At 45.5% G+C, this 26,713-nt stretch overlaps 1 protein-coding gene across 1 annotated transcript in view; it reads right to left on the reverse strand.

The window, feature by feature from the left end:
* Positions 1-15,588: 15,588 nt before the first annotated feature.
* Positions 15,589-26,713, reverse strand: part of LOC146855735 (uncharacterized) — a 276,683-nt gene continuing 265,558 nt past the window's right edge. The window contains exon 8 of the mRNA XM_085653647.1: positions 15,589-18,497. Within this exon, the coding sequence (XP_085509773.1) occupies positions 18,387-18,497 (111 nt within the window). The 3' untranslated portion in view covers positions 15,589-18,386. The remainder of the gene's footprint in view (positions 18,498-26,713) is intronic.

Below are 26,713 nucleotides of genomic sequence, written 5' to 3' on the forward strand. Positions count from 1 at the left end.
AACAATGGTACCTCACTTGTGTGGGTAGGCCTAGTGCCCGCGACAGGTAATGGCCCAAAACGCAACGTGGACACACCACATTTTCACAGTGAAAACTGACCCTTTTTTTGCACAGTGCTTAGCTGTAGATTTTGAACCCTAACTCTGCCAGCACCTAGGGAAACCTAGCAAACCAATGCATTTTTGAAAACTAGACATCCAGCGGAATCCAGGATGGAGTGATGTGACTGGCTCTCACCAGGTTCTGTTACCCAGAATCCCTTGCAAACCTCAAAATTTGTCCCAAAAACATATTTTCCTCACATTTCTGTGGTGGAAAGTTCTGGAATCTGCGTGGATCCACAAAATTCCACCCACCCTACATTCCCCAAAGTCTTCAGAGAAAATGGTGCCTCACTTGTGTGGATTGGCCTAGTGCCCGTGACAGGAAACGGCCCAAAACGCAACGTGGACACACCACATTTTCACAGTGAAAATAGACCCTTTTTTTGCAAAGTGCCTAACTGTAGATTTTGAACCCTAGCTCTGCCGGCACCTAGGGAAACCTAGCAAACCTATACATTTTTGAAAACTAGACACCCAGGGGAATCCAGGATGGGGTGACTTGTCTAGCTTTCACCAGGTTCTGTTACCCAGAATCCCGCGTAAACCTCAAAATCTGTCCATAAAAACCACATTTTCCTCACATTTCTGTAGTGGAAAGTTCTAGAACCTGCGTGGATCCACAAAATTCAACCTACCGCGCATTCCCCAATGTAGTCCAAGAAAAATGGTACCTCACTTGTGTAGTTAGGCCTAGTGCCCGTGACAGGAAACAGCTCAAAACGCAACGTGGACACACTTTATTTTGACAGTGAAAACTGACCCCTTTTGTACAAAGTGCCTAGGTGTAGATTTTGAACCCTAGCTCTGCCAGCACCTAGGGAAACCTAGCAAACCTATACATTTTTTAAAACTAGACATCCAAAGGAATCCAGGATGGGGTGACTTGACTGGCTCTCACCAGGTTCTATTGCACAGAATCCCTTACAAACCTAATAATTTGTAAAAAAAAAACCACATTTTCCACACATTTCTGTAGTGGAAAGTTCTAGAATCTGCGTGGATCCACAAAATTCAACCTACCCCCAATCCCCAATGTAGTCCGAGAAAAGTGGTACCTCACTTGTGTGAGTAGGCCTAGTGCCCGCAATAGGAAACAGCCCAAAACGCAACGTGGACACACCACATTTTCACAGTGAAAACTGACTCTTTTTTTGCAAAGTGCCTAGCTGTAGATTGTGAACACTAGCTCTGCCGGTACCTAGGGAAACCTAGCAAACCTATACATTTTTGAAAACTAGACACCCAGGGGAATCCAGGATGGGGTGACTTGACTGGCTCTCATCAGGTTCTGTTACCCAGAATCCCTTTCAAACCTAAAAATGTGTCCAAAAAAACACATTTTCCTCACATTTCTGTGGTGGAAAGTTCTGGAATCTGCGTGGATCCCCAAAATTCCACCCACCCCGCATTCCCCAAAGTTGTCAGAGAAAAATGATACCTCACTTGTGTGGGTAGGATTAGTGCCCGCGACAGGAAACGGCCCAAAACGCAACGTGGACACACCACATTTTATAGTGAAATTTTGCAAAGTACCTAGCTGTAGATTTTGAACCCTAGCTCTGTGGCACCTAGGGAAACCTAGCAAACCTATACATTTTTGAAAACTAGACACCCATGGGAATCCAGGATGGGGTGACTTGTCTGGCTCTCACCAGGTAGTGTTACCCAGAATCCCTTGCAAACCTCAAAATATGTTTAAAAAAACCCACATTTTCCTCACATTTCTGTGGTGGAAAGTTCTGGAATCTGCGTGGATCCTCAAAATTCCACCCACCCTGCATTTCCCAAAGTCGTCAGAGAAAAATGGTACCTTACGTAGGCCTTGTGCCCGCAACAGGAAACGGCTCAAAACACAACGTGGACACACCACATTTCCACAGTGAAAATGGGTCCGTGCCTAGCTGTAGATTTTGAACCCTAGCTCTGCCGGCACCTAGGGAAACCTAGCAAACCTATCCATTTTTGAAAACCGCACTCGGCTAGTGCATGGGCTCTAAGAGCTGAGCCAGAGCCATAACTCAGCTCTGGGTCTCTCCCTGTTGATTTTTTGGCACACCCACCTCTACCCCCAAAGAACACTGCCCAATTTCAGCTCTACAGACAGTGAAAAAACATATAACACAGATGGAGGAAACACTTAATAGCTTCCTTCTCTATGGCCTCTTCTACGGTAACTCAGTGGGCCAAAGGCCATGTTTGGGTGGGCCTGGCCCACCCGGCCCCCCTGCTAGAACTGGGCCTGGTCCTAGAGCAGAGGATACTGCTAATTTCAGAATTACTGTTCTGCCTTCGTAGACCAATGTAACTGTTCAGGGATATCTTTTGTTACAAAATCTTGGAGGCTATAACAAGGCTTGATTATCCCAATATCCACTGTCTGCAGTAATCCACTATCCCCAGTAAAGTGCATACCTATAAAACAGTGACTGCTCTAGGCAACTTAAGAATGAATGGCGTCAATGCAGTGCCTCTCCCCTGCTGTGATGACTTGACTTAAATAATGAACATGGATAAAATAGATTTATAGTATTCCCGTAGAAGCTTTGTGCCCCTTCTTAACTACTTCAGTGAGTAGATACAGGGAGGCAACCTAAGTTTGGTCCAGAGAGGAGAGTCTGATGCTACCAATACACCATTTGCATATTAAACTAAGGCAGACCTTCGTAGAAAGCAGGGGTATCTAGATCTCTCTTGAGAAGATGGAAGGTGACAAGATGAAGCTTTGTGGCAAGCACAACCATGTGAACTGGTCCCCGAAGAAAGAGAATACAAAGAAATATTGGTTCTCAGGGAGTATAGGGATGGAGAAAAAAAGCAGAATAAAGATGCACCACCGTGAACATTTGGAAGAGGCTGGATACAAGCTAATATGCTTGCAGGGTTAGGAATGACAATAACACGAGGTATTGTCAGAGCAATTATATCATGTACGTCTGTATCTACCTTTACCAGGCATTTTGATCCACAAAATGGGATGCTACACTCACAGTGAGCACTAGAATCCCATGTTGTATCAGAAACGCAATAACAGGTTGAATTCCTTCTTCTGCCTCAGGGTATAATGGGTTTTGAGCAATGTGAGGGAGTTTCCTTATTGGATTCACTTTAATCTTTTCTGGCTCAGCCATTAGAACACATTCCACATCATTAGCATGTTCAAACAACAAAGCATTTTATCAAGAATATCAGCAATTGATTCCAGCATGGTATTTTTAGAATCCACATCATTTGCGCATTCTTGTGCTTTGCATAGTACAGGTAAAGCTTAATTTTCATTGTTTTTAAGCAAATTCAAGTGTACACTATCACCAGTACAATACATAGCAAAGTCAATTTTACACAAAAGCTCTCTCCCCTAGAGGTTGGCTAGAGAAGTATGGCACAACAGGAAATCATGTTGGTCTTCGGTGGGACTTTGGATTATGGAGAAAGGATGAGTTATATGGTGAGGGACGCAGGTATTTGAAATGCCAACTGCATCAATTGTCAAGCCAGAGAGAAGTAAGGAAAGGAATTTGGAGGCCTTTATAGCAGATAAACTAGCACCTGTGTCAGTGGGGCATGAGGCGGGCTTTGAGATGTTAATGATACATCATTCATGTGGCACATTTTGGTCTACTAGAATCAAGGTATTTACAGAGCATCCTGGAATTATCTCCTCACTATGTCCTAAAAAGTTAGGGTATTGACTCTGGGAATCTTGGATGAGCATAGTTTTTTTTTGGTTTGGTGTGTGTCAGGAATTAGGGTTAGCCAACAGGAACGCAGAGGCTGGAAGTGCTGGAAATGCAACGGTGTAAACTTAGATGGGAAGGAACACTAGACTGCTATCTTCCTGGAAATACACGCATACTCACTTCCTGGGTTGGGATCATTTCCAGGTCAAGATAAGTAGAGCTCTATTTAGACTCTCTGGACCGTAGCTCTGCGCCTGGCAAAGAGTTGTGTGGTTGCATTAATTTTCTGATCCTCACTATAGTTCACATCCATTTTACTTCTGCACCGTGTGTTGTTTTCTACCTCTCAGTTCTCTTGGTCTCCTCCCTATCGTTGCACTCTTCTTTGGTCATTTGTTGTACCTCTTTTTTGTAGAGTCTTACCTGTGTTTCTCCAGCAGTGTCCTTGGGCCTTTGCCAGATTCCTGGTCTGCTCATGGCTCGTCATTGTAACATCTGTTGGTGGAGCTGGTAAGTCTTGTTTCAGTGGTTACTGGTATTTACCTTCCAGCTGGTATCTGTACTGACCTTCTGTCCTTTGCATTACAGCTAGTCAGATCTACCAAGGATTCTCACCATCAAGGTAGAGTGGTGCCACTCCTAAAAACACACAAACACAGGGAGCTTCACCAACACTATGTGGCACCACAATGGATTCACATCAGCCCAATTGGATTTATAGCTTTCAAAAAACAGTTTGTAATGCTTCATAACATTTTAGAGGATTTTTTCAGATTTTGGGGAACTATTGTTTGGTATTTACTGAATAGTCGGGCCGAAGGGACATGAATGGGCCACTTGCTACAGGTCTGGGGTACTCTAGCAGGGAAAAGAGAGCAGTATATTGCACATCTTCAAAACTCCCACTATCTACTTAACTGGATGAAGGGGTGTGTTGTACGTTTAGGAGGTTTCTTTCAAGTTTTCTCACTCAGCATACCATAGGGCATCTTAGACTATTCAGTGTTATGGCAGGGCTATGGGCCTTCCGTTCTGATATGTAGCATTAGCCTGGTATGGTACTAAGTGAGAACAAGCTCTGGAAGAGGAATGTCCTGGACTTAGATTATTGTCTTGCGGGTGCTACTGCATCCTCTTGCTTTTCGCTTACTTGTCTCACCGCTGCTCACTTTGATTTCTGCACTCACATGCATGCAATTTTCCAGTACTCCTCCAGTTGACTGAATCACTGGCACTGCCACCATTAGTGCACAAACGGCATTGCCTGCCGGCTTTGAGAAACTCGTAACAATTATTGTACACCCCTCTGTTTCATTGACTTTCTCTGATTTGGAGAAACAAATGAGGAGCTGGAGACAGTAAGAATACAAGCTTGACCTTGTCTCTTAATCTTTTAAATGAGTAAATTGGTGTTTCAGTCTCTCATAGATCTCTTTGATGTCCTGCATCTGAGATGCTTCTTTGTTGGCTTTCTTACACCAATTTAGGAAGAATATATATGTGTTATATATATGGAAACACACACACACACGCTAACTCGTGCCCCTGCCATGCACAGTTTTCTCAGCAATAACTTAATTGCAAATGTTGCAGTGATATTGTCAATGGTGTCATAGAAGATGGCATGAGTGATGTAATATGTAAGGTAATTAGCAGTCCATTTTGAGGGGTTGGCCACAGGGCCTGGCCTGTGTCCAGGTCTTGTGCCCCCCCCCAACCCCATGCAGGCAGCCAACCCCATGTTGTGCACCTCTTCCGGCCAGGCCCTGCAACCATCTCCTGCAAACAGTCAACCCCATGCCATGTACTGCCTTAGGCCATGCACTGCATATGTTTGGCATTCAGGCCCTGGGGTTCTCATTCTCTGGGGCATTTTTTTTTAATGGGGGGGGGCATGTGGCCCTTCTCCCCAAGCCACTTTGATCTCTGTAGACCCCATAGTGCGAGCTAAACTATATTTGTAAGCAGGTAGGGGGCTTGTGGCCCCCTCCCTGAGCCAGAAGTGGCCCCAGGGACCCCATCCCCAGGGGCCTTTAAAGGGAGGGGGGCACGTGTATGGGAAATAAAGTCTGCGTTATATATAAAGTGGCAGGGCGGGTTTTTCCCTCAGTAGTATACATTGTGTCGTTCTGAAATGAACCAATAACAGCACCCCTTGTTATGTCTGATCCTCTGGAAGTCCTGTGTTTTATCCAGATTCATGACATATATATAAGGACTTTAGGAAGAGGGGCCACAAAATGTAGCTGTAAAGGGACCCACCGTTGGATAAGAGCCATAATATGGACCTCTCGAGCAGCCAAGAAGCATTTCCAGCTGGGTGTTAGAACTGCCCACTGAGTGGGGTCAGGCCCAACAGCTTCCTCAAAAGAACGATTTCTCCCACCCTCAAAAAAGAGTTCACGTAACTCCGAAACCCTGCGCCATATAAAGCTCTTGGGGCTGCTTTGGTTTCATAGAAATGAAACGCAGCTTCTATCTTCAGTCTGTGATACCGAGCAAGGTTGAAGCTGGTGCCACTGATTTGTGACAAACGGACAAGTCTGGCTGAAACCAGTGCGCCCTTGATGAAGATTGAAAAACATTCCTAAAGAGGGAAGGGAGCAAACTTGCTTCAACAGGGGACTGGCCTTTGACAGCGAACCCAGCACTTAAAGAAGGGCTTACTGTTGCTAATCAGACTTTGAACAAGACCCAGAGCAGGAGGAAAGACAAAAAATGGGGAAAGGGTGAAGAGAAATGTGGGGAAAATTTGACAAAGGAGGAAAGCAGGAATGAAAACGTTCGGCACCAGCCCTTATCTTTTTCACAAATGAAACCCAGAACATAGTTTGTGTTACGTTTTACTCTTGAGCGAAGGGACATTACATTGTGCTCAGTGCTGTTGGTAGGTAGATCAGTGGAGGCCAAAAATGAAGAAGATGTTTGTCAGGGACAGTAGCCCATATGCTGTGGGTGATAGTAAAACTGCGTCTTGCACGTACAAAAGAAGTGGGGTGAATCTAATCCTTAACTCTGGGCAGCCCAGACCCCCCCCACCCCTGAGTTGAGAACTTCACCCAGAAAAAGTCCTACGTCTCATCCAATGAAGATCAAAGGTCTCAGCCTCAGTTCTTTGAACTTCCATTCTTCTCCGGAGGTTGCAGGTTCATAATGTTCCAAATAGCAATTATCCCTATCACTTCTTATACAAAATTCAGAAAAATGTTAACCATAATCCCTGATTTCCACTTCGTTACATATAGCAAAAGACGCTCAGAAAGCATTGTCAGGAGGTGCGCCAAAACTTTGTAATTCTTTCCACTCAGTAGAAGAATTGTTTCAAGAAGTTACACAAAACACTCCTTCTAAGGGAGATGATACCTAGTGGTTAGACAAATAGCGTGACCACCCCTTTTATATGAAATCCTTACGATGAACCTCTCTCTCCTGACTGTTATGATACTCTCTGTTATGTTCTGCTACAGTCGTTTCTCACTCTCTCTCAAAATCCCTCTGCACAAGACAGATGTGCTACTTTTTTTCTTATGTTCCAGTGCAGGTTTTTAGGTCCGTTTCCCTGCTTCTCTATAATGTACAGTTTTACGACTCCCATGAGGGCTGTTCTGTTCTACCCCTAATTTTTTTTTTAAATAAATATGATTTTTACATCTTTGTATGATCATATTTTCACATGTTTTCCACACATTTTCACAATCACCAATTTCCCAGGATCACCAGGAGACACACTGGCTTCTGTGAAATTCATCAATGGTTTGTGCTGTGTGTGGTTGGACTCCAGTGAGGCCGCCCTAGTTCATGATTGGATACAGAGCGAAAACAACTGTTTATGTATCTCTTCCTAGGCCTTTTGGAAACCAGAGAACCTCTGGCTAGAACCAGATAAAAGTGAAAAAACATAATGTGATACATTTATTCTCCCCGAAAGAGGACTTTTGTTCTCCGAGGTGAATTTGCAAGGAACTCGATACCTATAACCTAAACCTATAACAGGTGAAAATAACCACATATATGTATTCACACCAGATACCTAAGCTAAAGTGAAGTGAATACATAAAGAAACAAGCATTGACAAGAAAGTCAATAGGTTTCTCCCATGCGAGCTATTTCCTTTGTCAATGTTTTTGCCATGATGCACAGCAGAGCAGCTACTGTGCATCGTGGGTGAAGATTTTTTTAAAGTGCGATGAAGTGTCCAACGCTGGCTGTGTTATATCACTTTCTCGAATATTGCTGGAGGGAGGTATCTCAAAGGGAGGAACGACGTGCAACATGGACGGTAAACATGCCTCCCACCCTCCAGCCAGCAACAAAAAAGGGCTAGTTGTGGCCAGTGCTGGCTGCATCATACCGCTTTTTTCTTTTTTTAAACTTTCAGCCATGCTGCACATCATCAGCGCTATTGTGCAACATGGCTATAAACTTTGACAAAGCCAATATGTCTTGTACGTGAGAACTTTTTGGTTTGATAGGATAGGGCCAGCAACACTCAGACTGTGGAAGAGGGTAATCAATAGTGAGAGCATGGGATGGGGCAAGCAATAATGGGAGGGTGCAAGCAAGCACACAAGGGTGCAAGCAATGACAAGAAGGTGGGAGTGGGTAAGTAACACAAGGCAGGCAAGCAACAATGTGGTTACACAGGGGGTAAGCAACAACGGTAGCAGGCAACAAAGGGGACAAGCACATCAATGGGGGAAAGCAAAACAATGTGGGGTGGGAAGGGGCAAGCAACAACGCAGGATTGGGAAGGGGACAGGCAACAACACAACAAAAACAAAATTAGTGTGACCATATGTAACACAGGGCCGGATTTAGATCCTGGCAGACGGGTTACTCTGTTACAATGGTGAAAGATATCCCGTCCACTGAAATATAAATCCCATTATAACCTATGGGATTTATATTTCGGCGGACAGTATATCCGTCACCGTGGTGAAGGAGTAACCCGTCCTCCAAGATCTAAATCAGTTCCATAATCTGGTGCTCATGTAAAGCGTTCCAATGTCTCATGTAACTCGACATGTACTCTCAGATATTCTCTTCATAGACATTGGTCTCTTGACTGACGTTCTCCTCTGTGATACACTCAATTTCAACATTAACCAGTTGCTAAATAATCCCGGTAAGCATCAGGCAAGTGTGTTTGTTCTTTCAATAACCCGTAAACGCATAGGTGTTTTTAAAACACTTTTTATTAGTTCTTATTTACTCAAAGCAGGATTTAAAAAAGCAATCTGGCAAGGATAAGCAGGCAATAATTTAATGAAACCAGACATTGTAACCTCTCTTCAGTAATTGGGCTAAATTATGACTATGCATATTTCTCAATTACATGCATTGTTTAAAAAAACAATTACAATGAATTATGCAACCATTTTAGCCTGTTACCATCATGATATCCAGGGCAAACACATGGAAGTCCAATGATATGTGGCTCCTAGAAGGAGAAGGTTTGATGTTTTTATGCATGCTGGCCCAGTATCATTTCCCAGCGTATTCCCAAGTGACTGCATCAAGCTGATTAGCCAAGAGTTACACCTGCGCTAAGGAGTCCACTGTGGTATCAAAAGTCCTATATATTTATTTAGAGTTGTGAACCACATCCAAGGGCTGCTACAGAGTTTTACATCAAGAGTAAAGCCTAGAAAATCAGGGCACACCCTGAAAAGACTGGGGGCAACAACAATATGTACAAAGGTACATGACATCATCAGTGTGTCCATGGATATCCTCTTTCCTCGACTGGGAAAGCGGGTGGACAGACTGTATTCAGCTTCTTTAGGTGTCATGTATAGGTGTCTCAGATCAAAGGACCGGCTGCTCTAACTTTACAACCAGGGGAGCCTCAGAAGTTAGTCTCAGATTTCGGCCTCAAACCTTGGAGTAAAATGGCCATCTTTTTTCTAAATCTAGAAACGTTAAATTATTTGGTTCTGTATAAACCTCACTTAATATAGAATTATGCATTTTCCTCAAGATCAACCCATTGTATTGAGATCAGTGAAGTACCTCATCTAACACAATTCCAAAATTACCCTCTGGTTATCTACTGTAGCAGAGTACAAAGCTTTTTTTTTTAACACCAGCAAAGTTTTACACACTTTCTGATTTTTATGCTTCACCAAAATTGCTAACTTTTATGGTTCAAGGTCGCAGTTTCCTAGTTTACCTTCACCAGAGCAAATGTGTTTTTAATACAATGCAAGATAATTTTTATCACACAGCGAGCTCATTTTCTCTTCAATCGCAGAGAAAATATGCAGATATATTTCTCTACAACTTTTCCTTTTGAAAAGGTTTTGTATGCACAATGGCAAACCTTTGCAGAATTGTTATTTGCATTTGCTACCTTTCATAGCCCCACTGGGTTTTCAGTACTTAGAAGGCCCTTTGGGAAATAAATTTTTAGTCCAGGGTGCATCTACAAATGTTTATCTCCGGTTTCCCTTGTAATCTCTTTACTAGGTCGATAGCCTTGCATTTATTTATCTCTCACACTGAAAATTTCTATTAAAGAAGGAATGTCTTCCCTTTATTGGAAAAAACGAGTTTAATGGCTTCCCGCGGTATTTGGCATATCATCAAAACCCTTAATTGTTACAAATGTTAACAATGTCCCTTCTTTCTTTTTCTCTTCTTTGACTCAACACACATGTTCTCTCAATTTCTGGCTTAACAAATACAGGGGCATATTCTCAAGAACGTGTGATAACCATCGCAAAAGTTACTTAATGCAACCTACAACATCGCAGTCTATCGCGGGAAATATATGCCGTGTTAACCAAGTATTCACAAAACGGCGGTACCAAGCAATAGTCACCAGATTACACGGCAAATGGCCGCGTTAAAATTAACGCCACACTGCAAAAATGCGAAACACGAACGCCTAAAAATGCTGCGATGAGGCCAAGCGCGATACAAAAATCTGTGAAAACCAGCCACAGGCCTGCTAATCCCACGCGTCTGGCGCGAAAATGCACTATAAAAGCAGTACAAGAAAAACACACCAGATACAATCCAAAGTGTGCAGCACCATGGATGCACCATGACCCAGCGCAGAGGCCAACGCAAACCCCACAACCCCCACAGACTACCAGCAAGGAACAACGGGGACGGCATCGGCCGAGGAGAAAAGGGAGAGGAAGACGGGGTGCAGTCTGCAGCAAAACCAGATCAGCGTCACGGAGGTGACAGAACACTACCATCAACTGACACACATGTAGACCACCTGGAATGCAGTCGGAGTGCCGAGGAGGCCAATTGAGGAGGCCAAGAGGCGCCGGCATGATGTGACAACCTAATTCAGGCACAAAGCCGCCGCAAACAGGAAGGCTGCAACGGCGACAAGAGGTGGCAGTCCTGTGCCACAGGAGGAGCTGGAGGAAAGCTAGGCCACAGTCATCAGTGTGGAGATGATGCAAGGAGTAGGGAGTATGGACACAGCCTGAGAGGACCGGACACATCAACAGGGTGAATAATGACCAGGTACTGGGGGGACGGGGAGAGATGGGCACAATGGCACACATGCACAATGAGGTGTAGCACACTGCACACCCACAATTACCCTGGATCATGTCCCTGATCACCTTGGCACACTGCAGCACACACACATAGCAAGAACAGCACACCCACATTGACGACAACGTGGTACAATGTGCAAAGCTGACAGTGCAGATCAGAGGACACAACTGGCTCCGCACAGGCACAGAAACATGCCTACTACACCTGACAGAGCAGGGAACTGTGCAATGGAAAAGTACACGTACGACCTCACATCTGTCATGTAGTCCAAATGTACACTGTCCCGCAGCAGTACTCAGCACCTCCCAAACAGTCACAATGTACATTGTCAAACAGTTTGCATGTAAACCAGAAAAATGCGCCAACATACATGTCAACACAATGTCAACATGCATCTCCCCTTCACATTGCAGAGGGGCACACAACACCTCCAGCAGAGCACAGAAGACAACACATCTGTGATGCCAGAGAGAACCACCACACCTTCGAAACCGACGCCCTACAACAGCCCATGGATATCCCACGCAACCCACCACCAGGACCCGGGCAGCCAAGCTACTCAGAGGAGAACACAGAGCCTGCAACAGACCACACATCAGAAAGCACCTGCAAGCACAGCTGGCTCACGACACTTCACACACCCACGGCAGCTCAATGCCATGTGTCAGCACGCCAAAAGGAGGTGGCCGAACAGGTGTGGGTGGGGTCCGAACCCATGGAAGGCGAACTAGATCACATCCGTTGGTGTCTATTACCCTTCAGGGACCACCTACACCCCACAAAAGAGACCCTCACTGCCATAGACACATGCAGATGCACATTCACAGTACAGAACCACGCCCAGGGTCACGCAAATAGCAGTCACACACCTACGTTGGCTCTGCGTACGACGGCCCAGGCCACTCCCCTTACGAATTGAGTGGGTGACGACAAAGCTACATGTCCAAGCTCGAACCCTCTGCCTACGGTGACATGTCTGCATCCGCTGTACACAGCACAATGCAATGTCGTCGGGCACAGGGCCCTCATGCATACAACAAGACCACAGGGACACACGCATATATAATTTTTAACTGACTACGGGCACGTGCGCCCGACCCCTTTATTGGCAGGGCCACATGTACAGTGACGCCTGTGCTGAATGTGTGTGGGGTGAGTGTAAGCCAGCATGCGCGGAATGCTTGGTGCTGGCAACCACTTGAACAGTGGACACCAGTGCAACGGAAACTGAAAACACCTGCATAACAGAGTCAACTACTGAGCAACATGAAGGGAGCCGGAGAAAGTCCAGGACACCCAACATGCAAACAGAAGTGTCCGTGAGTTGCAGTGCACTGTGGTTGGTGCACTAGAAATGAGCGTGCTCATGTGAAGAAAAAGTCTCGGATTGGGTCCCTTCGAGATATTCCTGATGCAGATGCAGTGGGGTGTGTTAGACCTGCATCATCTTCCTCATCAACGTCCCAGGTCTCCCACACTGCTTGAGATGAGATTGCTGCGCAACCTCTCCACAGCACAAAACTCAATCAGTAACGGACGATGGCTTGCGGTGCACTGAGTTAGTGACACCTGGAGTGCTGAGCCGGGTATCAGGCCGATGATGGCATCCACAACAGGTGTGAGCAACTCCATAAGTCTGTCAGGACCACCGTTTCGACTCTGGCAGATGGCGGTTGGAGGTGGTCCTTGCGGTGGGGGCGTGTGCCTCCTGCGGTGATGCGACGTCCGGGCCGGTCAGGACTCGATTTGATGTGAGTCCTGGTGGGCCGCAGTTGAGTCCGAAGGCAGCGGACAGCGCAGGGCCACAGACACATGGCTTTTGATGACCCCAAGGCCATTATATCAGAGGCCATCCAATATCTCAGAAGGAGGGGTTCCGGACCTGACCAGCACAGAGTTAGTGGCCCCGAATGCACAGCGGCCGGCACAGGCACCCTGCCACGGGACTGTGACTTGTGGTGCACTGAGGTAGGGCCTGGCGCAGTGAGCAGGTCCTCATCGATGTCAAAGGTGAATGTGGCAAAGGCTTGGGGGGGGGGGACAGAGGAAGGTGTTCTCCAGGGCATGATGTGGAAGGTCTATTGTTATCTGGAAGCAGCAAATGGTGGAGTGGAAAGCGACAGCCTCGTTTTCACCACCAATTCTCCAGGGCATGATGCGGAAGGTCTGATGTTATCCGGAAGCAGCAAATGGTGGAGTGGAAAGCGACAGCCTCGTTTTCACCACCAATTCTGTAACAGCTACATGAGGATGAAAACTACCCCCTAGTCCATAGGCTCAGACACCACCAATGTAAGACCAGAGAGTGTCCATGAATAAACAGACTTAGTGGCACCAGGGCTGAGAGGGGATGCAGTCTGCGATGATGCCGGTACACTGATATGAACTCCGCCATCGCTAAATCAAGACTCTTTGACCTACTGGACCGCAGTGTAGGCCGGAGACAGCGGTCAGCAGTGGCCCACAGCCACATGTCGTTGGCTCGTGATGCGCAGAGTTAGTGACACCAGGGCAGTTGTCGGTAGTGTTCGATCACCTCTGTAACGATGATCCTATTCCCTCCGGACTGCAAGGCGTCATCCCCTTACGCCTCTCCTTGTGTGCAATGATATGTATTCTGCCTTTGAATAATCGATGTTCAGTTGCAATTCTGTGACCTACTCGTGCGCAGCGTAGGCCGAGGGCAGTAGTCCGCGTAGGCCCACAGACACGTGTGGTTGTAATGCTATGCACAGACTTGGTGGCACCACATCGAAGGGAGTATAGTGACATAAACTCTACCTTAAATAATGTTCACTGCCATCTTGTGATGAAGACTCAGTTCCAAATGTGTGACCTACTTACCCGTAGTGTAGGCCGGGTGCAGCAGTAGAGTACGTCAAGGAGAAAGGAGTAAAGCGGGCCTGTGTCGTGGAGGCCGTGATGGTCTGAGAGGCTGCCAGGGTCCTGGGCCTCAGGCTTGGAGCTTGCGCCGGCACGTGGTGGGCCCTCCTTGCAACACAACGGTGTCGGCAGGTGATCAGTGTGGCCTGGCTGCGCAGGTGCGGGCCTTACGGGTTCGGGGTCCAGTGGGCCGGGGTACGGCAGGCGCACAGGATCGCAGGTAACTCGGCTCAGGAGGACGGCGTCGGTCTCGTGGCGGGGTGAGAAGCGCCGCCCTGGCAGAGACGTTGGGCATTACGGAAGAGGACCACGCCCAGGGCTATGTGCTTTTTATTCACACCCCTACGCTTGCCTGGCGTACGCCGGGCCATCCCACTCCGCTCACGCTTACGGAGGGGACGTAACAGGCAACATTTCCGTGTACTCCCCCACTGGCTGGGGTGACATGGTTGCGTCCACTGTCTACTAATCTCCATACACCAGTGGTGTAAGTCGCCATGGATATGGGTGTGTTCTGCATACTGCGGTCTGTCCAGCACATCGCCGCCACTCTTGGCATTGTGTACTTTCCCAATCATGGTTCTCCTGCCTTCTTCACACATGCCTGGTTCCCACCTCTCCCCACATTCCGCTATTGTGTGGATGGGGTGCCATGCCGTTGATGGCTCATGTTCATGGCTTGCCCAGGTTAACATTGTAAGTTGTTCTGTCATGTCTGGTGGTTAGGCATGTTGTTTTGCATGTTGTATGTGATTTTGTGACGTGTGTATTGCCAGAGTTGTGAGTTGCATGGTTGTGGAGTTGAGGTGTGTGGGGTATTCATTTGGAACTTGCCAAGGTGCTGTGCATTTCCCTTGGTGCCATCCTGGTAGCGCTGGGTGATGATGAACTGTCGGAGGATGAAGGAATCATGCACACTGGCTGGGTAGTTGGCAACGACATTGGTGAAGAGTCCCTGGTGGTCCACTATTGCCTGCACATTGATGGAATGCGTGTGCTTTCTGTTGTGGTGATTGTGTGCTATGTCACCAGGGGGCACAAGTCAGATGTGTGCTGTGGATTGCCCCCAACACGTGTGTGCATCCAGCTATGGCGTATGGTCCTTGCTTGGTCTCCAGCGGATCCTGCGCATTGTGGTGGACGTATAGATACTGGGGTACCAGGCTGATGATGGCACCCAGGACAGGTGTGAGGGACTTGGATGTGGCTGGCTGTGAGACTCCTCTGACTCTGGCGGGTGTTGGTTCCCCCAACCAACACCCACCAGAGTCGGAGGAGTCTCACAGCCAGCCGCATTCAAGTCCCTCACACCTGTCCTGAATGCCATCATCAGCCTGGTACCCTAGTGCCAGATGCACCTGTTGGCCTCTGGTACCCCCATACCAGAGGCTAACAGGTGCATCACAGCCAGCAGCTTTGTGTGGGGTGGGATGTTGGTTGTCCGCTGTGTTGGTGCCGTCGGCCAGTTGGGCGATGATGTTCAGGATGCAAAGTATGGTTGTCCTTTTGAGCCTGTAGTGAGCAATGGCATCCTCTGGTGTTGAGTCTGTAAGGCTGGTGTGTTTCCTGTGGGTCTGCTGTCTTTGTCCGTGCTGCCTCTGTGGTGGTCCAGGGTGGGGGGGGGGTTCTGGGGTGGGGGGGTGGGGCCTGGGTGTGGTGGCGGTGGGTGTTTTTGCCCTATTGGGGCTCCGGGCTGCATGTTCAGTTGCCCAGGGGCGTCTGTTGTTCTTCATGTTTGGCTTTGGGCTGTGCTCCCTTGTCTGGTGCTGGTTGTCGTTCGACTTTACACCAGATCAGAGCAGGTGTTAGTTTCTTGGTGGTACTGCGCCTTATCGCCCGTTTTGTGATCTTATCACCGATGTGGCTGGTCATTGAGAATGTTGTGGAGTGGTGTTGTCGCGGCTTTTTGCTCAGGTACGCCTACTCTGCATCTTATTAGCGATAGTTACCAGGTTCGTCTGTGGCGGTGTTTTTTGAGAATGCTGTCGTCGGAAAACTGGTGATATAGGCTGTTTGCACCAGCTTGTGAATGGGGGGATGAATTGATTGCGAGTTTGGAAGAGATAAAGTGCCAATAACTCGCCGATAGATCCTTGAGAATATGGCCCACAGTGTTTCCAAAGGCCTCTGTTCGTATGAATTCCATCTTGATATATCAGTTCTGTTTCAAGTCATTCTTCCCATCAATCACAGTTCCCTCGACACTTAAAACGTTTTTTCAATTTTTTACCCCTAATAAGTTATTGAGTTTCTAGTCTAGCACGTTCTCCCTTTTCAGCATTAAAAAGCCAATAGCAATTTTGTCAATCTTGTTTTGTAGGTGGTGAGTTCAGACTCCACAATTTCCCCTCTTGTGTGTTCAAAAATCTCTGCTACTTCATTGAGGCTTTCTATGCTGATTAATAACAATTTCTCACCCTCCCAGGATGTTGTGTCTCTCTATCAGGCTTCTTATGTTTTTGTTAAACAAGAAACTTGTTGGTCTAGACCACTCACTGTGTAAATAGATATAGGGTACTTATATGAGGGTGATCAAAAACTAATTTTAACTCAGAATCCAGATTTCAAAAGGTGATCTAAGGGTGTAGCTATGATGATAGAGAGTTCTACAACTGCCTCTGCAGTTCATATGGCCAGATTCATTCACTGAGCTCTATCCTTTTGCTTATACTCAGTGTGAAGAAATCCTACATCTATTGCTGTTATCTTGAAGTCAAAGATGGCACACCCGACCACACCTCTATGCCATCTGTTCAACATTATCAACAGACTACAGAACATACCACCATACTCAATCCTATGGAGATACCAAATGTCCGGCAGATAATGTGACTGTTAATTAATCAGTGGATAAAGGAAACACCAACTCCATAGACGTCACTATATAGACGTCTTGCAGCAAATCAGGAGCACATGCCTGCTTGAAACAGGGAGTCAAAGAGAGATGACTGGTGTTTGTCAGGCATTCAAAGGAGGATCAGTACACAAATGGATAAGCTGAGAGGAAGCCACAGACGGAGAAGGAAAGGAGGTCGCAGAAAGAGATGATAACCCATATACAAGACTTCACACCAAGAAGGGAGTCAAGGAAACCAGCAATCTGCGAATAACCTTTGTATAACTTGTAGAATACGCCAGGACACAAACACTTCCAGGAAGAGCCTAACACTTTGTTTCCTCAAGCTGCGTGTCAAAGAACAGGTCACGGTTTTAGGCAAGTGATACTGGACTGGTGGGAATGAGCCAAGAGACTTGTGTGAAATCAAGAAAAGAGGAATTAAGATGCATATTGCAAGAGGCTCCCTTACAAACCCTTCCCACTCAAAGAGCACAATATTGCTGTATGGTAAAGATAGGGCACAGTTGATGTTCTAAACATATTTATTTTGTTTTACCAGTGGGTGATTAATTGTTGCACCACAGTCACCTTTTTCCAACATTAACACCCTGTTAATTGTTTTTTTTTTTGCTCAAGGGGGACAACTGACCCAACTACCTTACAGGCAAAAGAAAGACAAAAGAGAAGCTTGACTGAACAAACTGTTCCTTTCTCTTGTATTGACTTTGGACCATTCAGTATTGCCGCAACAAAGTTACTAAGCCTAGAAACCCTGCATCCTATTCCTTTTGAACCATCAAGAGATTGTGTCAGAAATGGGTTATGATAAGGCCGCTTTGGATCTGATAATACTATTGGCAGAAGGACAACAAATTTTGCTACTGGTCTATAAAGGCAGGCAGAGCAGGCCCAAAAAGAGTGAGCCACTATACAGGAGACGCCTAACGCAAAGGCAGCTCAAATAGCAAACAAGTCAGCAGTTACCGAACACTGCCCCACTAGGAATGCCACAGCCAACACCAGAATCCTCCCTATGTAGCATCAACTATGCTTCACAAGTGCGTACCAGATTCTTTGTGGCAGCCCAACATTGGAGCCAGTACATTGTCTTCTTGCTGGTAATAGAAATTCAAGTTTCATACAGTGCTACTAACTCACTGGGGTAAACATCATATGGAGAAGTAAAAAGGCCATTGTGGAATGGCATAATTTCTTTGAAGACTTGTTTTCAATGAGGTTGATGACTTTAAATGGCTAAAGAATGGCTACACTTCTAGAGTGGATAATTTGGCTGTAATCTATGCATCCTTTGGAAGTTTGTCTTCTCCATTGCAGATGTGCAGTAAGGGCGGAAGGGGTCACTTGTGGCAAAGGACACTGTATTCTGTCTGTGGGTCCATTCTGAGAGTTTCTCTTCGTGTGCCAGTCCTTTGGAAATCTGGCACTGCGTATACGATGTCTGTATGATTCTGCAAGAAACACAACAAGGTTAGAAGCACAGTCAAACAGAAATTAAACAAAATTAGGTGGAAGTGTGATGGAGGTCCAGTGGGATGCACTGGAAACATAATGAAGATGGATGGGAGTGCAGTGGGGTGCAATCGAAGTGAGACTGAAGGGATTCGTAAAACTCAGTGGTGTGGGATGGATGTTTTATGGGCATAATTATAATTCCAACATGATGGGCCATATATATATAATTGAGAGTTATGGGAGTCCACTGGAACAAACTGAAAATGAAAAGCATTGTCTGGAAGCACAATGAAGCGGAGTCAATGGGCAGTTGAATGAAAACGAAGTGAAACAGTGGATTGGAATTGCAATTGGGTAGACTAGAAGTGCATTGGTGGAATGCTGGAAGGAATGGAGCTCCAATGACAAACTCTGGTAGAGTCTAATGGGATGGTTTAGAACAACGATGAGAGTGAATATAAGTATAAATGGTACCTAAGATAGAGGGTTGGAGAGTGCCTAGACAACTGATGTGAACTGCAGGGCTCTTCTAAGACATTCTAAGATTCTTTGTAGAGGTTCGTACTTTTGGGTGTGGAGGAGGGGGGACAGAGGACTTTCCTGACCCCTTGTTCTCTGGAAGAGCCATACCCACAGGTTAACATGTAGTTAGGTGGAATGGCCTCTCTTGCTTTTGTACCCTTGTTCTGGGTTTCACCTAATTAGAGTCTCTCTGAGCCGTCCCAACCCCCACCTTCCTTCTAGCACATTATAATAAGGCCCTTGCGTGAGTGGCTTCACTGCCCACAACTGTTTTAGAGCTGGCTGTTATAACACACACCTGTTCTCTATAACTTTAATATAAAGATGGAGCAGAATCCTCCAGCCAGTGTACCATCATTTCTCCACTAGAATCTGGGGACTCAGTAGCCGTGATGATTGAACAACACTTGTGTTATCTAGGGTACAGATATCTACCACCACCTTCTCTTGACAGGTTTGGGAGCAGAACCTTGGAAGCTTTGACAATAGTTCCTGGAGCGGCTGCCTTGATCATGCTTTGAGATAGAGGGCTGACTGACTGTTTAGGAGGGGCATCAGGCGTTCGCTTACATATGAAGATGCTGCTCAAAAGGAGAGGGCAATGAAGGAGCTGAGGCAGAGTGAGCTGAAGACCGCTCTGTGAGGGTGATTCCCAGAGATCCTAAAGTTACCCCTCTGTGTAAGTGGAACTGTGTGTCCCTAGTGGATGGAAGGTATACTGAGGAATTTGTGTCTTGCTGAGTAAAATATTTGCTAGCATTCGCACCAAGAATTTTTAATTCTATTAAGGACACGGAGGCAAGGATTATTGCTTCTCTTTCTATACTGTTGAAATCACAGCAGCCAATGAAAATGTTGTATAGAAAAAATAAACTACATTTCCCATGAGGATCTTACAACCCATCATATCCTGTCAGACCCTATAAGAGTCACCATCTCCTTCCCATGAGCCTCTTTCTTTGCTTGAGTCTTTTAGTCCTACTACAAACATTAATTCAAATCCAAAGTTTCATCCTCCAACGTGGAAGAACCATAACCTAAACTGGAACATCATATATCTTCTTCAATCAGAAGAACACCTTCTCAGCCTTCTTTTCTGAACCTGAAATAAATGAAACATAAGGAAACCCGTAACTTCTGCTAAACAGAATACATATTACCAACGGGCGGGTATTTTATTACAAATCATCAAAATATAACCGGGAGGGATAATTCTCGCATCCATGTCCTAATTAGAATTGAAAATTCTTTGCACGAATGCTAGCAAATGTTTTATTCTATTACAGGACCGGAGGCATCGGGTTATTGCTCGTTTAACGCTTATCAAAAACTACCGGTTTATAATAAAATTGCTTAAACGTAAACTCTGATGACCAATAAGCAGATCTCATAATATCTTGAACAGTTGAACCAAACATAAAAGTCTTGGATGCCATGGCACCACAAACAGAATGTGCACCAAAAATCTGGGTATTAATACCAGCCTCTTGCATGACTGATTTCAACCATCTGGCTATCTTAGCTGCTGAAACTGGCTTAATCGGCTTTTGTAAGGCAATCAATTATTGCGTGGAAACTTCTGGTCGCAAGGACCGTGTGCCTTCTTCATAGGCTTTAAGACAATGGACTACACATAACTTAGCATTACTGAGAAAAGCATTATATTCAATACTACGTGATAATGTTTTCGTCCTGCCAGTAATATTAAAATAAACACATTCGGGAGTAAATACTCTACCTGTAAGGTCCAGGGCTCTCACATCTGAAGAGCGTCTGCAGGCAGATAAGCAAAACAGCATAGCCAGCTTAGCTGACAACTGTATCCTGGATAACAGTTTATTAGTCGGCCACTTGTCAAATAGAGCTAGAACCAGTGAAACATCCCATAAAGAGGAATACTTTGGTTTAGGAGGATTAGCTACTCTGATTCCTTTTAATAACTTACACACGACTGGATGCATATCCACTGGCTTACCATCCACCCGTGTATGGCCTGCCGATATGGCCAATCCGAACTTATTGACTGATGGGTACGCTAAACCTTCCAAAGATTTATCTGACAAGAAGTTCACAACATGGGATAATTCTGCCCCCACATGATCTATGTGCCGTTCCAAGCACCAATGTACCCAGCCTTTCCAAGCTGAAGAGTATTGTTTCCTTGTGGAAGGGGCCCAGGCTTGTTTAATGAATTCGGAAGCTTTGTCTGAAAAACCCGGCATTTCCCATTGTTGCCGGAGAGCCTCCATGCCATCAGGGACAACTGCTCCGATGTCACCATCGGGTGCAGTTCTCCATGAGTTCCCTGGAGCATCGTCTGAGACCACAGAAGCCTCGGGGGGAAGTTGCAGCTCATCTCCAATAGTATTGGGAACCAGGACTGCTACTTCCACAGGGGGGTCACCAATATCACTTCCACCTGTTGACAGGTTATTTGTGTGGTCACTCTGGAAATCAGGATGAAAGGCATAATTCAGGCCCACTGACCAGTCCTGAGAAAAGGCATCTGTCGCCTTCACTAATGGGTCCGGCCTCCAGCTGAAGAACGTTTGCAATTGCCGGTTCAGTCTGGACGCAAAAAGTTCTATCCTGCCAGGACCCCATACTGCCTGCAACCATTGGAATATTTGCGGTTGGAGTTACCAATTGCTGTAGTCCTTCAGATACCTGGAATTCCATTCCGTCACAGTGTTCGACTGTCCCGGAATGTATTCCACTTTGAGCGATATCTGATGACTCAGACAATAGTGCCAAAAGTCCTTCACTATCTCCACTAGAAGAGACGACCTCGTACCTCTCAACTTATTGATATATCTCACTACTGAGATATTGCCCATCCTAAGGAGGATGCAACAAGAGACTTGTTTGGGAGAGAGTGTCCGAATCGCTAACAACCCTGCTAACAATTCCAGACAATTGATATGGAGATCTAGTTCCCGAAGGGACCACATCCCTTCTGTGGAGATATCTCTGCAACATGCTCCCAAGCCCTAACGGCTGGCATCTGATTCTATAATAACCTCTGGTTGTGAACCGAAGATAGCTCTGCTGTTCCACGCTTCTACGTGACCCAACCACTACTGCATCTCCTCCCGTACTTCCTGGGACAGAGGAACCAGATCTGTATAAGACAGACCCTTCTGAAGGTGTTGAATTTTTAGTCTCTGAAGGGCCTGGTAATGTAGAGTGCCCGGGAAGATCACCTGTATGGAGGATGCCAATCGCCCCACTATTCTTTCCCTCCTTTCTCCTGAGGCTGCCCCCCTCTGCTCTGCTACTTTATTCCAGTGCCCGTGTTGTTTTGCAAACTGGTTCTCGTGAGTTGCCCTGCCATTTTGTGACTTTGCATACGGTGCCCGTTTCCCGGGTAATCCATCTTGGAGGACCCGTCCACCTCACTTGCTGCTGAACTACGCCCTTTGTCGCCCGACAATTCTTTTACCCTGTCCTGACCCCCCCTTGTGGTCTCACTCCTCCCTCCTTCCCTTTTCATTCACCTCGCCTCCTGATGTTATTTCTTTTTATCCTTCTTTTCAATTTTTCCTTTTGTCTTTTGGCCCCCTTGGAGCACCTCTATCCTTGCCGGTTCTACCTGGTCCGATCCTTTTCCTCCCCTTTTTCCTTCCCCCTACCTTACATACCCCTTTGGACATGTCTTTATTTTCTGCTATGTTATTGTAACTAATGTTATTGTGCAACACTGTTTTTAGCTGTTTAACCCGCCGATCCTTATGTAAAGCGCTCTGATACCTTTGGGTCTAGCCAGCGCTATATAAAACTCATAATAAATAAATAAATAAATATTCTGGCAGTTGTCCTTAGGGGGACTGTTTGCTTGGTTAGCACCGCTGTGAGTTCCTTCTTGAGGTCCCATAACTTCGAGCGGGGAAGGCTCAATTGAGCTGTCTGAGAACCTATGACAAAACACAGAAAGTCCACTGTCTGAGAGGGACTAAGAGATGACTTGGGTTTATTGATCACAAACCCCAAGTTCTGCAGAAGCGAAATGGTCATTTGTAAGTGTTGAATGGCTAAGGACTGCGTCTGTGCCAGGATAAGTATATCGTCCAGATACACTATCATGCGGATGCCCTGTACTCGTAGATGAGCTAACACCGGTTTCATTACCCCTGGCGAAGCACCAAGGAGCAGAGGAAAGCCCAAAAGAAACGGCCAAATACTCCAACCATCGGTTCCGCCATCAGAACTGCAGGAAGCGACGATGGGGAGGGAAAATTGGAATCATCAGGTAGGCATCCTTTAAGTCTAATCTCCTTTCTTTATTAAATCTGTTAGAAGATGGATACCCTCCATCCTGAAGTTTTTTGTAGGTCATAAACTGATTGAACTCTCTCAGGTTTAATACTAACCTGTGACCTCCACCCTTCTTCTGTGCTAAGAAAACATTGCTGCAAAACCCGCATGGTCAGTTGTCGCAGTAAGCAATCGCATGCTTCTGCAGCAATTCTTTTATTTCTGCGTCTATAAAAGCACACTCTTGTTGGGGAAAACTGAGATGTCTCAGCTGAGTGTCTTGGAATGGCGTTTGATAAAATTCTATGTGAAACCCCTGAATAGTCTGCAAAATCCATGCATCGTGTGACAACATCCCCCAATTGTGATTGACACTTGTAACAACAGGGGAACCCTACTCACAGCGGAACCAGGGTAATGGTTAGATATGGAAGAACAATGGTTCCAGTGGATAATAAAGAATGATTTAGGCAATATATATGCACAATGGCAATAGATTTATAAAGGACTCTGTACTGTCAGAGGACAGAATGAAATCTCTACACAGTTGAATCAATACTGTATTTTATGCATAGCAATAAATGGTATATACATTTCTTAAACATACAAAATGTTTTAACCATAAAAAAGTTTTTGGGTGCATAGTGTCCCCAAGTGAAAATTGGAACCCAAAAGTGACTGTACAAGATAATAGTGTTTCTTAGAAGATTAGGTTTCCATAAATAAGAAAAAACAAAACAAAACGACCATATCAATACAAATTCTTGAACAGTTTATGTATACAATGATACAGGCTGAATTGTGGTCTGTTCTGTGTGTATGTCGACGACGTTTCGACCCTCCTGTGAATGTGGGGTCTCTTCAGGACTAAGGATACTGGGACATCTATAATAAATAAATGAAAATAAGCATAAGGCCCGTGTACCGGCACAGATGCGAGAGACTATAATGAAAAGGCTAAGTTAAGGGAAAGTACCTGAATGTAAAGGGCGCAGCTAAAGTGAAGTGCTTTCGTGAGAAGTGAAATAAAAACTCACGTGAGGACCCAGCCGGGTTCTACAGTCATGATGGGGGACAAAAGAAATGTTACGTGTTGTCAGACATGGTTGTGGTCACAACGAGATATAATGGTAAATTTTAAATGATGCGAACATTTCCAGGAGAAACTAAAAAGACAGTTTACCTCACGTGGTTGCCGGCTCTTTGGATAGGGAAGACAGGGCAAAAACAGCTCCTCTGATACGTTGCTACAGCCGTAGCAATTAGAATCCCTTTGTCTCTTCTTGGCGTTTTAGGGATCTGTCATACGATAGTGAAAAGCTACGGAGATGTTGGGAACAAGGGCGGATAAGTAAGGACTGATTGGGCGGCGAGTGAGTAAGTCAAACCACACTGTTGGGGAGTGCACGTATGTACTTACAATTGGAGTTCAATCTCCTAATCGATGCAGTGATCTGGATAAGCTGCAGATGAATGGGCGTGCGATGCGCTCTTGGTGTAATAACGGCGAGTATTTGTCGTCCGCTTTGTATTATACAGAAGTTGGCGCCAACCCGGCTTGCCGTTTGGCACGTAGCGTGCAGAACGCGGAAAAGTCGTTCTATCGGGGATCGGAGCGTGGATAGGTGGAAACCGAGGAAAGACTGTGCCCCGTGATGTTGAATCCCGCTAGACATTACAGTTGATTGTATAGTGGATAACGTCTATTGCTGTTGTGAGAGATAAATTAAAATGAACTAAAATAAATTGAATGAGGCCAGTTAGAACTATAACATGGACGCAATGTGTGTCATGTAGTCTCATGAAAGGGAGGGTCCTCCCGTTCTCCGTGTTAGAATATGAGACCTCCCAGGTAGGATCAAGTAATAGATAGGATATAATGAAAATAATAGTGACAATGTGATAATAATTCTGCTGAAAAGCACATTAAAAATGATATAGACCCAGGTATACTATACAATAAAGACACATTTTCTGTCATACGTCCTCAATCGAGGAAATCATGCTCACAATCTCAATATTCTAATCTAGAACAACTTAGACAAGGTATGGGGGAAAAAATTTTGTACAATATAAAAGATGTTATCATAACCCCAATTGAGAGCAGGAACACTCGGATACTTAGAGCAAGTGTTTGCCAGATGTGCCACGTATGACCCTATGGTGTGCTGCCTCATGGGAGTGCAGCATGCAGGTGCCTTATCCTTTGTGAATGTATTGGATAGATGGAGCTTATGTCTTTACTGTAAGGTGATGACGTACCCTCTCCATTCTTCGGCGGAATTTAGGCCTTCTGCTATCGAATTGACCCTGTCTATCCATCTACATTCTGTACGTTGTAGTATGCTGGTTATATCACCGCCTCGTTCTTGTAAGGAGGCGATATCAATCACTTGCCATTTCAATTGATCGGCCGTGTGGTTTTTTTCATTGTAATGGGAGACCATAGGGGCATTTGGAACAGATCTGCGAATACGGCTACGATGCTGACAGATTCTGGTTTTTACAGGTTGTTGGGTCTGACCTATATAGGGCAGGTTACAGGGGCACCAAATGCAGTACACAACATTGCGTGTGTTGCAATTTGAAAAGTTTTCTAGGGTGTGTTTGAGTGTGCCATGTTCAAAGGTCGAGGTGTTGAATGTAAACTCACACGAGACACAGTTACCACATTTATGGTGTCCTTTAATTTTTGGTAGGCCCCACGCGTTTGTGAGAGTATTGGGTGATTTCACCTTCTTGTCCGTGGCTGACCTAACCAGATGATCTTTTATATTTTTGCCCCTTTTGTAGGCGAAAAGTGGTAATTCGAAGGATGAGTCTATGCTTCTGATAATGCTCCAGTTTTTGCTAATGAGGTTGCGTACCTGATTGGTATGCGTACCAAAGGTGGTGACACAAACAATTTTTTCCATCTTGGGTTTTTCTTTGGTTTTCAAAAGTTCCTCCCTCGGGCAGTACCAAGCTCGTTTGAGTGATCTTTTGACCAATCTATTGGGATAGCCTCTGTTGACCAATTTACCTCTGAGTATATCCGCTTCCCTCATGTAATCTTCCTTGTAGGTACAATTACGGCGGATCCTGAGAAACTGCCCGAATGGTAGACCGTCTCTGAGGGCCCGGGGGTGTTGACTGCGATATGACAGTAATGTGTTCCTTTCAGTGATCTTTCTGTGAAGTGAAGTGTAGAGTTTGCCATTTTCATGGTTAATGTTGAGATCTAGGAACGCTATAGTAGACGTATGGATTGTTGAAGTAAACGTGAGATGTGTCTGAACAGTATTGAGATGTGTAACAAAATTACTGAAATCGGTAGCAGTGTCGCTCCAAATAATAAAGATGTCGTCTATATAGCGCTTCCAGCATTTTATTTGTGAATGATAGGGGTTATTGTCATTGAGGGCGAACCTGTGTTCAACATGATGCATGTAGATAT

The sequence above is a fragment of the Triturus cristatus genome, chromosome 4_1, assembly GCF_964204655.1.
Source record: "Triturus cristatus chromosome 4_1, aTriCri1.1, whole genome shotgun sequence".
Classification (NCBI taxonomy): Eukaryota; Metazoa; Chordata; class Amphibia; order Caudata; family Salamandridae; genus Triturus; species Triturus cristatus.